The following is a 13146-nucleotide window of genomic DNA, read 5'->3' as shown; positions in this document are numbered from 1 at the left end:
CACGCAGCAGCGCCTCTTCAACCTCAGTAGGCTGAAGAAATTCGACGTGGCCCCTAAGACCCTCACAATATTTGACAGATGCACCATTGAGAGCATCCTGTAAGGCTGTATCACCGCCTGTTACGGCAATTGCACCATCCGCAAACGCAGGGCTCTCCAGAGGGTGGTGCGGTCTGCCCAACGCATCAACGGGGGCACATTGCCTGCCCTCCAGGACATCTACAGCATCCGATGTCACAGGAAGGCCAAGAAAGTCATCAAGGACCTCAGCCAACCGAACCACGGTCTGTTCAATCCACTTCCCTTCTAGAAGGTGGAGACAGTACAGGTACATCAAAGCTGGGACAGTGAGACTGAAAAACTGTCTATACACACCATTATATACTGAACAGAAATATAAATGCAACATGCAACAATTTCAAAGATTTTGCTGAGTTACAGTACATACAAGGAAATCAGTCAATTTAGGCCCTAATCTATGGATTTCACATGACTGGGCAGGGGCACAGCCATGGGTGGGTCTGGGAGGGCATAGGTCCACCCACTTGGGAACCAGGCCCACCCACTGGGTAGCCAGGCTCAGCCAATCAAAATTAGTTTCCCCACAAAAGAGCTTTATTAAAGACATAAATATTTGTCCCCCCACCCCCACCACTGATGATCCCACAGATGAAGAAGCCGGATGTGGAGGCCCTGAGCTGGCGTGGTTACGGAGTCGGTGGTTGTGAGCCTGGTTGGACGTACTGCCAAATTCCTCTAAAACAATGTTGGAGGTGGCTTATGGTAGAGAAATTAACATTCAATTCTCTGGCAACAGCTCTGGTGGACATTCCTGCAGTCAACATGCAAATTGCACGCTCTCTCAAAACTTGAGACATCTGTGGCATTGCGCTGTGTGACAAAACTGCACATTTTAGAGTGGTCTTTTATTGTCTGTAGCACAAGGTGCACCTGTGTAATGATCGTGCTGTTTAATCAGCTTCTTGATATGTCACACCTGTCAGGTGGATGGAATTTCTTGGCAAAGGAGACTTGGGATATGAACAAATATATAACAGGGATATGAACAAATTTGTGGACAAGATTTGCGAGAAATAAGATTTTTGTGCATATGGAACATTTCTGGGATCTTTTATTTTATCTCATGAAACATGGGGAACAACCCTTTACATGTTGCGTTTAGATTTTTGTTCATATTCCAGACTCCAGACATTGCTCGTTCTGATGTTTCTTAATTTCCTTTTTTTCCCTTTTGGATTATGTGTGTATTGTTTTGTATTGTTTTCTAGGTGTTATTACTGCATTCATTTCAACATTTAAGCCCCTTAAATCCACAGGAATAAATTGTAACGATTTATTCCACTATCCCCACGTCTGATTTCTATCTCTATATTATCTGATTTAAACAGGTATGTTAAGGGGGAGATATTCGTCACGGAAGAAATATTTGTATTTTTGTCCGCCTCTGACTTTTTGAAGTTACTTTGATAAAAGTGCAGTAATTATCAGTCCATCGGCGCACACGCACGTACACACAGACACACACACTGCGTTGCTACTTCTGAAGGTTACTGTTGCCTGTCGCCAATAATTGTATTATATCTGCTTTTTGCGTATATTTTCCCTCCATGTTTTTTATCCATGTAAATTGTTTTCTATCTGTTCCCAAATGGTTGACATTTTGTTGCTCCTAGAGCCGTGGTAATTGACAGAGTTAGTTTAGTTGTCTCCTAGAGATGAACGTACTTTGGTGCGAAAAGTGCAAATCAATCCCAGAACAACAGCAAAGGACCTTGTGAAGATGCTGGAGGAAACAGGTACAAAAGTATCTATATCCACAGTAATATATCCACAGTAAAATTTGTCCTATATTTAGATAACCTGAAAGGCCGCTCACCAAGGAAGAAGCCACTGCTCCAAAACCGCCATAAAAAAGCCAGACTACGGTTTGCATCTGCACATGGGGACAAAGATCTTTTTGTAGAAATGTCCTCTGGTCTGATGAAACAAAAATTGAACTGTTTGGCCATAATGACCATCGTTATGTTTGGAGGAAAAGGGGGGAGGGTTGCAAGCCGAAGAACACCATCCCAACCGTGAAGCACGGGGGTGGCAGCATCATGTTGTGGGGGTGCTTTGCTGCAGGAGGGACTGGTGTACTTCACAAAATAGATGGCATCATGAGAATGGAAAATTATGTGGATACATTGAAGCAACATCTCAAGACATCAGTCAGGAAGTTAAAGCTTGGTCACAAATGGGTCTTCCAAATGGACAAAGACCCCAAGCATACTTCCAAAGTTGTGGCAAAATGGCTTAAGGACAACAAAGTCAAAGTATTGGAGTGGCCATCACAATGCCCTGACCTCAATCCTATAGAAAATGTGTGGGCAGAACTGAAAAAGCGTGTGCGAGCAAGGAGGCCTACAAACCTGACTCAGTTACACCAGCTCTGTCAGGAGGAATGGGCCAAAATTCACCCAACTTATTGTGGATAGCTTGTGGAAGGCTACCCGAAACGTTTGACCCAAGTTAAACAATTTAAAGGCAATGCTACCAAATACCAATTGAGTGTATGTTAACTTCTGATCCACTGGGAATGTGATGAAAGAAGTAAAAGCTGAAATAAATCATTCTCTCTACTATTATTCTGACGTTTCACATTCTTAAAATAAAGTGGTGATCCTAACTAATACAGAGAATTTTTACTCGGATTAAATGTCAGGAATTGTGAAAATCTGAGTTCAGATGTATGTTAACTTCCAACTTCAACTGTATATCCTGCTGTATTGTACTCCTGGGCTTAATGTGTGTGCGTGCATGCGTGTGTTTTTGTTTTGTTTGTGTGGTGTGTGGGGATTAGGGTTACTCCTGATCTCATCTCACCACATGCTCTTAATTCACTGGTCTGGTTTCTATTTAAACAATAGAAGGGAACAGGAGAAAACGCTGACACTAATATTTAGGGCTTTCGGTTATGAGAGAGAGCGAGAGAGAAACGTGAGTAGGGTAGATTGTTATGGCGTCTGTATGCTATTAATGCTTCAGTCCATACTGGCATTAACCCTGTAATCTATCTATAACGTAAATGCTGATCGATGGAATAGGTCATAGAAAGATAGACTGTTCTATATGATGTTTACTAGAAATCCTGATTAGAAGAGACGTTTGTGAGGAGAGGGTTAACCCGGCTGAACATAGCAGCAGCTATACTAATCAATATGGTTTATGGAGCCTGGCCAGGTATATGATGTAATTGCCCTGTATCGACTGTAGCCCATATACAGTATAGTGTCTGATATAGCCCCACCGTCATCGTCAGGTGGCTCTGTGTACTGCAACCACAGTAACACGTTTGCCAGTGGTGAGGAAAACCAACAAGCTAAATGAACCCAGCTCAGCCCAGCGAGCGCACCACTGGACTGTGTGATAGTGATTCATGATATTAATCAGGTGGTATTTCTGGCAACGCAGTCACTACTGCACTGACATTTAGGCCTCAGCCAGTTTGCTTAAGGGGCTAGGGAGGGGAGGAGAAGAGAGAGGGGAGGGGAGGAGAGCAGGGAGGGAGGGAAGGAGAGAGGGAGAGGAGGGGTGTAGAGCAGGGGAGGGGAGAGGCGGACGAGGGGAGAGGAGGAGAGGAGAGGGGAGGAGATGGGGAGTGTTTCTGTGGTTGACTCTAGGCCTATATATGTTTGAAACGGGAATGTGGATATGAGAAGTGACAAGGGAAAGACATGACACAATGGCCTGCAGGTAAATTACTTCATTAGCGAAGTGACATTTTAATTGAGCATCTAGAAAGGTTGAAAGTGTACTTGGAGAGGGGAGGGGGAAGTCTCAATTCAATTATGATCCGGTTTTGATTGACACAGCAGGTACAGACAGTAATACTAATGATTTTGATACCTCTCCTGCGGTAGTTACTCAAGCTGGTTTGTGTGTGACTGTTTGGATTTGGACGCCATTTTAAAAACTGCACTCGGCCCTTTGTTTGCAGGGTATAGAACCTTCTAAAAGAGCACCATCACGTGATTCCTCCCTCCCGCTCCCTCTCTCCAGTCAGTCAAACGGAGAGAGAGGCCTACTCAGGTTTCAGGAGTGTTTACGATGGGAAGTGACACGAATCGAACATAGTCGTGTTGCCCCTTATGAGGGCTTACATCGTACAACAGGAAACAGATCAAAAAAGCCATCACACACACACACACACACAGACAGACAGAGAACACACACAGAACATTTTTAGATTCTGCTGATGGCAGAATTGTTCCGGCTGACACTGATGATGAATTAGATGTGTTATCCAGGCAGAGAGGAGCTCAGGTTTTCTCCCAGCTGGTTTGAGAGAGACAGAGAGAGAGATTGGGAATGTTTGTGTGAGTGCACGTGCTCATGTGTTTTAGAGAGCGAGAGAGAGAGATTGTGAGTGTTTGTGCGTGCTTGTGTGTGTGCTCACGCATATGTGTTTTAGAGCGAGAGAGATGCGAAATAAATACTATTATCCACCCTCCCTCCATTCCACCTGAAGTAAAGAAATACAATAGGAGTCTGCTACATTTCAAGAGGGACTTCCAGGAGGGACGTATGAGGTGATAGAGGAAGTGAATCTAGCTGTAGCTCAGTGTTCAGCTGTCCTGTCCTGCCCTGGGTGAATTGATGGAAACTGTAGGTGTGTGTGTCTGTGTGTGTCTGTGTGTGTGTGTGTGTGTGTGTGTGTGTGTGTGTGTGTGTGTGTGTGTGTGTGTGTGTGTGTGTGTGTGTGTGTGTGTGTGTGTGTGTGTGTGTGTGTGTGTGTGTGTGTGTGTGTGTGGAGTTGAAGTAAGGATGTGGCGCTGGATGGTTCAGGGGCGAGGAGGTGGTAGTGTGGCACGGCCATGGCTCCTTACTCCTGGTGTGTGGGCGATGAATTTCACCCCAGGGTGACACACTCCCCCGGGGCACCGGCCTTGAGGAGCTCTCCCTCTCCCCCAAGGATGTGATGATGTGGCCACATCCATCAGCCAGGGCCCCGGGGGCCAGGATGGAGCCATCAGCACACACCTCACACCCAGGTGTCTCGCTCCTCTCACCCAGACACGTGGGCTCACAGACTGGCTAGGGCTGGGACACACAGGTCAGATAGCCTGGCCTCTCATTCACATGGTAGAGCAGAACAGACTAACTAGGCTTTTCATTCACATAGACCAGAGCAGAGAACACTGACTGAGTGCTGAGCACTGCAGTGGGCCATCACACAGGACCATCAAACCATGGAGGCTTTCAGACGAGCTCCATTGCCTCTCGCAGTGATGCTGCTAAAGCCCATCGGTTATTATCAGGCTCCCTGGGAGGATAAACCACATCACAGATCACGTCTATTCTATTGCGTGATATTGCACCATTGGTCTCCATCAGATGAAATAGGATTGATTAGTCAGGCCTTATTTGGGCTGTTCCCTTCTCTCAACCCCCTCTAGCCCGTGTCTGTGTGGCTGTCTGGGTAACAATGGTAACACCTGAGCCCTGGCAGAGATCCGCTGGGTGGGTCACTATTAGGGTCACGTGGGCACTGTGCTTGGAAGAGCATGCCAAATGGCACCTTATGGGCCCTGGTCAGAAGTCGTACACTATGTAGGGAATAGGGTGCCATTTGGGACACAGGAGTATGCTTTTATGGAATCTAATCCAGTGTGTGGCGTGGATCAGGCAGATAAAGCCCAGGCAGCCTCAGCTGAGCGCCTATCCTATCTCTCCTATCTACTTTATCGCCACAACAGTTGAACAGGGTGAGAATGGATTAGTGCAGAATTAGATTGGAGGCTAGATACTGTAGGCCAGCTGCGGGACAGATTACAGTGGTGTGGTGGGGTTCCTGCTATGCTCTGCTCTGTTCTCTCAGTCAACTCTCTCACTGGGAGCTGCTGGCTCTATACACCCAGCTGAGTCAGCTAACCCATAGTCTCCTCAACAGATTGTTCTGGGAGATTCTCCTCAAGCCTGGAGATTCTTCTCTCTGTCAGCTAGCTCTCTCACTAGGTGCTGGCCCTACATGTAGTATACTGATGCATTGTTTATGCTTCTAACTAATTTATATAATCTCCTCAACAGATAACTGTTGGGATAACTGTTGGGAACTGTTGGTTGTGGTAATATAAATAGATTTATAATCGTATAAAGTAATAATTCTATGGTTGTTAGTATTGGAGTGCAGCACATTCACCGCCAGTCACCCTCAGTATGCCTGTTAGTGTTGGCACAGATATACCACAGGAAATGTATTACATCTCGTTCACACAAACACTAACCTCATTGACGGCTGGAGATGGAAAATAGTTTTACATCCAAATGTGACAGAAATGTGTTTAAGCACTGTATCTGTATAGTTTACTGCTGTTTAAATGAAAAGGTGTCTTTAAAGCTGCAATATGTAACTTTTTGGGAGACCCGACCAAATTCACATAGAAATGTGAGTTATTATCTGTCAATCTCATTGAAAGCAAGTATAAGAAGCGGTAGATATGTTCTATCTGCGCTATTTCTATGCTTCTCGTTCATAGTTTTGCATCTTTTACTTTCGGTTTTGTACACAGCTGCATCATTAAGACAAGGAGAATCGTATGTGTTCGAGCTGGAGGAGGTTCTTGAATGTCATAGATAAGCAGCATCACATCACAAATTGGATGCACCAGACTACTAGACCAACGAGACCATCTTTACTGCCAATGTTTCGCTACTAAACATATTTCCATGTTCAAATCCAGAAGTTAAATGAGTCTCTTTCAATGTGCTACATGTCTCCTTGCTAAGTGCTACATGTCTCCTTGCTAAGTGCTACATATCTCCTTGCTAAGTGCTACATATCTCCTTGCTAAGTGCTACACTTCTCCATGCTAAGTGCTACATGACTCCTTGCTAAGTGCTACATGACTCCTTGCTAAGTGCTACATATCTCCTTGCTAAGTGCTACATGTCTCCTGGCTAGTGCTACATGTCTCCTTGCTAAGTGCTACATATCTCCTTGCTAAGTGCTACATATCTCCTTGCTAAGTGCTACATGTCTCCTTGCTAAGTGCTACATGTCTCCTTGCTAAGTGCTACATGTCTCCTTGCTAAGTGCTACATGTCTCCTTGCTTAGTGCTACATATCTCCTTGCTAAGTGCTACATGTCTCGTTGCTAAGTGCTACATGACTCCTTGCTAAGTGCTACATATCTCCTTGCTTAGTGCTACATGTCTCCTTGCTAAGTGCTACACTTCTCCTTGCTAAGTGCTACATGTCTCTGTGCTAAGTGCTACATGACTCCTAGCTAAGTGCTACATATCTCCTTGCTATATGCTACATGTCTCCTTGCTAAGTGCTACACTTCTCCTTGCTAAGTGCTACACTTCTCCTTGCTATGTGCTACACTTCTCCTTGCTAAGTGCTACATATCTCCTTGCTAAGTGCTACATGTCTCCTAGCTAAGTGCTACATATCTCCTTGCTATATGCTACACTTCTCCTTGCTAAGTGCTACACTTCTCCTTGCTAAGTGCTACACTTCTCCTTGCTAAGTGCTACACGTCTAGGAATACATGTTCTTCTAGAAGCCCAATACTGTATGTTCAGAGGAATCTAAACGGTTTGTATATCAAATGCATTTATCATTTGTAATATGTTGTATTTATAGAGTGAACTTAGCGAACAGAACGTCATCCCGTTTCCCCTACACACATTCATTGCACTTTTCCCCTGGATTTATTCAGCCTTTTCCATAGACAAATTGCTGTGCCCATTCAGCCACACTCAGTGAGCCAGAACCTGGCAGACTTCCTCCCAACTCGAGAGGGGAAAGCAGAGAAGAGCAGTTTGAATTGGAGTTTGGTCAATCTTCAAAACCTTTTCCAGGGTGATTACATGCCCGAATCAAAAGAGCCCAGCTGGCAGGGGCCCCTATGGGACCAGGGCTTCAGAAGCCCCTGCCACAGATCCCCCTCTACCCCCTGCTTTCATGGTCCTGAGCTGGTTCTACATATGGTATAGTGAGTAGAGGACACTGGTAGGGTTTCTCCTCTCCAGCGGGTGAATGGAGAGACTGAACGGTTGCACTCTCCACAGTCATTGCTCCCGTTCATGCTCTCATTCGTAGCTTTCTAGCTGACCAATGAGACAGTTGAGTGCAACCTAAACACTTATTTCTACCCCAGTTTCCCCCTGTAAACTTCTTCCGTTAGTGCTCTCGCTGTCATAGTATGTATGCCATTTAGTATGTATGAATGCACCCCAGTCTGTCCAGAAGTCAACTCTAGGTCAGCAAACAAGGTTCATGATTGTGAAACTAAAATGAACCTTTAGCTAGCTAACAGTTTGCATGGCCCCATAGCTTTGGTGTGTTCCTATGAACAATGGTCTGCTGAAGGTCTAACCGTTTTCACACATGTACAGTGTTGTTCGAACAGTCTCATCCATCTTCATCTGTGTCCCTGCCTCTGTTCCTATGGTTCTGCTCTCAGCACCGGGGAGAGAGAGGTGGCCTACAGTCGGTTGGTAATGGCTGAGGTGTTGACATGAGGCCAGGGAAAGGGAAGTGGTAGTACTCGGGGGCCTTCAGGTTCACATTGGCTCAGCAGAGGGAGTTTCTGTAAAGGAGGGAGTGTAATACCCACGGAGGGAGAGGAGTGGGGAGGAGACAGGGGATGGGGAAAGGAGAGGAGAGTAAGGGTGGTACATTTAACCATTAGAAACTCTCTCCCAATAGCCTATAGATAAATAATGGAGGGGTCAAGATGGACTGAGCAGCTTTCCAGTGTGAGTGTATGAGGAAATCATGCTGAGAGAGTAGGTGAGAGGGAAAGGGAGATTGTCAGACCTACAGTGAGGTTAGATGTGGGAGAGAGGAAAGCTTTCTCTTTTTGGATAGAAGTCCACTGGCATCAGCCCTACTTCAGTGTTCACTCTCTACTGTACCTCACCACTACAGTACACTCAGCCCCAAGCTCTGCTTCCTCCATTACCTGCTTAAAGTCCTCTCTCTCTCTCCACCGCTCTCTCTATCACTCCACCTCTCTCTCTCTTTCTCCACCTCTCTCTCTCTCTCCACCTCTCTCTCTGTCACTCCACCTTACTCTCTATCTCTCTGTAAAGTGCCTCTATCTGACAATGTCAAGGGAGATATTCAAGTACTTTACCTCACAAGCTGCGTGCCTGGAATGGTTTTCCCTACTCGTGGAGTGTATCATGGGGGAGTTTAGTACCTCTACAGAACAGCATCCATCTATCCATACACATCCTTAATGTGAAAAACAGCTGTGTGTGTATGTTTGTGTGTATCGGGGTCTTCTGTAGTGGGCAGGGGGACGGGGACAGGGAGCAGAGGGGTGGACTGTCAAAGGTGTGTGTGTGTGTGTGTGTGTGTGTGTGTGTGTGTGTGTGTGTGTGTGTGTGTGTGTGTGTGTGTGTGTGTGTGTGTGTGTGTGTGTGTGTGTGTGTGTGTGTGTTCAGTGCTCCCTGGACAGTGTGTGTTCTGTGATAGTGATATGATTCAGATCAAGTGCAGACATTGTGTGTGGAAGGTCAGAGTTATCTAGTGGTCTCCTGTGGCTGCAGACACACAGCACAACACAGCCAGCTGACAGAGAGAGAGCTAGTCCCTTCAGACAAACACACACACACACACACACACACACACACACACACACACACACACACACACACACACACACACCTACTCTCTCACACATCCACACAAACACGCACACACACACACACCTACTCTCGCTCGCTCGCTCACACACACACACACACAAACACACACACACAAATGCACACTCACTTTCTCACACGCGCATGGAGATCTGTTTGAGAGGCCAGATCCTGGAGTGGGCTCCCTCTGCTCTCTGCAAACATTACCACCATGAGCCCAACACACACACAAACGCTGTCTTTCTCTCTCTCTCTCTCTCTCTCTCTCACTCTCACACACACAGATTAAGACACACACACACACTCATCCCGGGTCAACAGCATCATCTCACAGCATGTACTCACGGCATGTCTCCCTCATGCTTTATGGATTAACATATTTGCTTTTATGATTTTCATTCTCCATCTCCCTCTCTGCCGTAAATGTAAATGTCAGTAACCAGATTAAGGATGGGCGGGCGCCTCCCCCACATCCTGCCTGGTGCGTATGGTTTTCACATATGTAGCTCTGCTACTAGGCTTGTGTTTGCATTACGCTGCTGCTAGGCAGGATGAGGGTCAGGACTGACATGGAATGGAACCGCTGGTTTTCACATTCAGCTTCTGTTCAGAAGCTATTCAGTCTTTGAGCTGTGCTCACCCATACGGAACCATACGGCCCGGCTCTATGGACCTGGCTAACCCTGGCTAACCTCTAGGCTTTGAGGCAATGAATCAGGGCTGTAGTTCAACTTCCTTCACCTTTGTTCTATTGTGTTTGGCCCCTATAACCGCCCCCTCCACCACCACCCTCGCCCCTCCTCCCGGAGGACCTTCTCATGACAGACATGTGACCTTGAGACGACCCCCTCGGGTGGGGCTGGGGGGTGTGGTAGGGGTGAGGGTTTCGTTGTGGGGCCGAGGTGCTCTTTGGGCCTGTCACCCTGGGAATAGATATACGGGGATAGAGAGGAAGGAGGGGCCCAACAGATGATAGAGCCATCAGCTTTCATGTTACCACAGCGACACGTGACATGTGACATCACACAGCTATCTCTCTCTCACGCCACCGCCAGTCGCCAGGATCCCATGGTCCCTCCGGAGATTTACTGTCACCTTTATTTGGGAAGTGGCAACCTTTATTTGGGAAGTGGCAACCTTTATTTGGGAAGTGGCAACCTTTATTTGGGAAGTGGCAACTTTTATTTGGGAAGTGGCAACCTTTATTTGGGAAGTGGCAACTTTTATTTGGGAAGTGGCAACCTTTATTTGGAAAGTAGCAACCTTTATTTGGGAAGTGGCAACCTTTATTTGGGAAGTGGCAACCTTTATTTGGGAAGTGGCAACCTTTATTTGGGAAGTGGCAACCTTTATTTGGGAAGTGGCAACCTTTATTTGGGAAGTGGCAAAATTTATTTGGGAAGTGGCAACCTTTATTTGGGAAGTGGCAAAATTTATTTGGGAAGTGGCAACTTTTATTTGGGAAGTGGCAAAATTTATTTGGGAAGTGGCAACTTTTATTTGGGAAGTGGCAAAATTTATTTGGGAAGTGGCAACCTTTATTTGGGAAGTGGCAACCTTGGTTGACATTAGAGCGTTTTTACACTGTGGCGATGTGTTTTCAATCAGAGGTTCATATATGTGCTAATGACCTACACCAATGTAAAAAAAAAAGACAAATCCTAGCATGTGTATTTAACATTGAGATCCCCAATGTCATGTTTGAGACAATATATCTATATTGAGGCCATTTGAAATGCTATACTGCCATCATATTTACTTTTTCATACAACACAGTAACATCTAACCTCAGTGTGTCTCTGTCTCTCCGTCAGTCATCGTGTGTTTATTACAGGAATGTTAACCCTTTGTGTGTCTCTCTGTCCGGTCAGATCCGTGTGGACGGTCCTCCTCACGGTGGGGTGCAGTATGAGACGAAGCTGGTCATCAAGGACGGCAGCCCCATCCTCAGAGACATGGCCTTCTCTCTGGACCACAACTACCTCTACGTCATGTCAGAAAAACAGGTGAGTAAAGCCACACACACACACACATTGACGCACACGCACACGCACACACACACAATGCTGCTGTTCGGTAGAAGACAGGTCACAGGGGTACATTGTGACTGCACGTACAGCTGATATCAAGCAGCATTGATAATGACACGGCAAAGTGTGTGTGTGTGTGTGTTTGCATGCTCTGATAGCCACCCCACCCCCCCACCCCTTTGTGTGGCACTATAAGTAACCAGGGTGGCACGCAAGTGGTATGGGGGGGTGACAGTATCTGGTCATGTAGGAAGGAGAGGGATGTAGGGATGAGGGTAGAGAGGGAGGGAGAGAGAGAGAGAGAGAGAGATGGAGGAGACAGAGCATAGGGAACTGGCTGGCTGGCTGGCTGGCTGGCTGGCTGGCTGGCTGGCTGGCTGGCTGGCTGGCTGGCTGGCTGGCTGGCTGGCTGGCTGGCTGGCTGGCTGGCTGCGTGGTACGAAGAAAGAGTGAGTGATGAGGGGAAGAGGGACAGCTGGAGGAGTGAGGAGGAGGAGACAAAGTGCAAGGTCACCCCGTCACCACACTTCTAATGAAGTGACAAAGCGTGGCCACAACAGCAGCAGCTGATAGCAGATAGCCATCAATAGGCCCTCATATTAAACAGGCTCAGAGGAGAAGAGAGCAGAGCCTCAAAGACATCCGGCTACACAGCATTACGCTGTCATACAGAGGTGACAGATGACTGTCTCTCCTCTCCTCCTACCTTTAAAGAGAAACTAACTGGCCTCCACTGGGCCCGAGGAGGGACTGAGGCAGGTCACACAAGGAAGGAGACTGGCTCTGTATATGGCAAGGCTGGAATACCCTGGTAGCTAGCTTCTGGCTACTCTATCTAGACGACCTGCCATCACCAACAGCCCCTGTAGTCTCCTCTAGTCACATGATCAGGAAAGCAAAGGAATGGGCATCCCTGATTTGGTTGATTCCTGCACATGCCCAGTGTACGTTGCTAGGCTGCTGATTGGTGCTGATGTATTTTAGAGTGTCTTCCAGTTGTGCTTTGGTCTCGGTGCAGGCTTTGATTTGTCGCCTCCGTAGGGTCCTTCCCTTCACTCAGTCATGGGTGAAGAAGAGTAGTGATGTGTCCATTGTTGTTGATGTCACTCGTATTTTGGCAGTGGGCGCCTGTCTCTCTCTCTCTCTCTCTAGGTGCTAGTGGGGGCGTAGAGAATGTGGATGAGGACGTCACACCGCCATTGACTTGTTGCCGTGCTTGTTGCCGTGCATGTTCAACGGCGCTGCTTCTCTGCTCCACAGTCACACTTCACAGAGTAACAGGATTAGGATTCAGCCCAAGTCAGACACGCTCTATACTACACACCCACAGCTCTTCCTCTCTTTCCGTCTTTCTTTCTTCCTTTCTCTCGCTCTCTCGATCTTTCTCCATCTCTGTCGCTCTGTCCTTCGCTACCCCCTCTCTTTCTATTTCTCCTGTAACACTCAGCAAATA

At 46.9% G+C, this 13146-nt stretch overlaps 1 protein-coding gene across 4 annotated transcripts in view; it reads left to right on the top strand.

The window, feature by feature from the left end:
• LOC120060669 (plexin-A2-like) overlaps window positions 1–13146 on the top strand; it is a 265104-nt gene that overhangs the window by 75154 nt on the left and 176804 nt on the right. For 3 of the 4 annotated variants that reach the window (XM_039010062.1, XM_039010063.1, XM_039010061.1), the window contains exon 3: window positions 11535–11669. In XM_039010062.1, the coding sequence (XP_038865990.1) occupies window positions 11535–11669 (135 nt within the window). The remainder of the gene's footprint in view (window positions 1–11534; window positions 11670–13146) is intronic. The other variant, XM_039010065.1, reaches the window with a different exon arrangement.

The sequence above is a fragment of the Salvelinus namaycush genome, chromosome 16 (genome assembly GCF_016432855.1).
Source record: "Salvelinus namaycush isolate Seneca chromosome 16, SaNama_1.0, whole genome shotgun sequence".
NCBI lineage: Eukaryota > Metazoa > Chordata > Actinopteri > Salmoniformes > Salmonidae > Salvelinus > Salvelinus namaycush.
The sequence above is the reverse complement of the archived record's forward strand: the minus strand, read 5'-3'. Positions and strand labels throughout refer to the sequence as shown.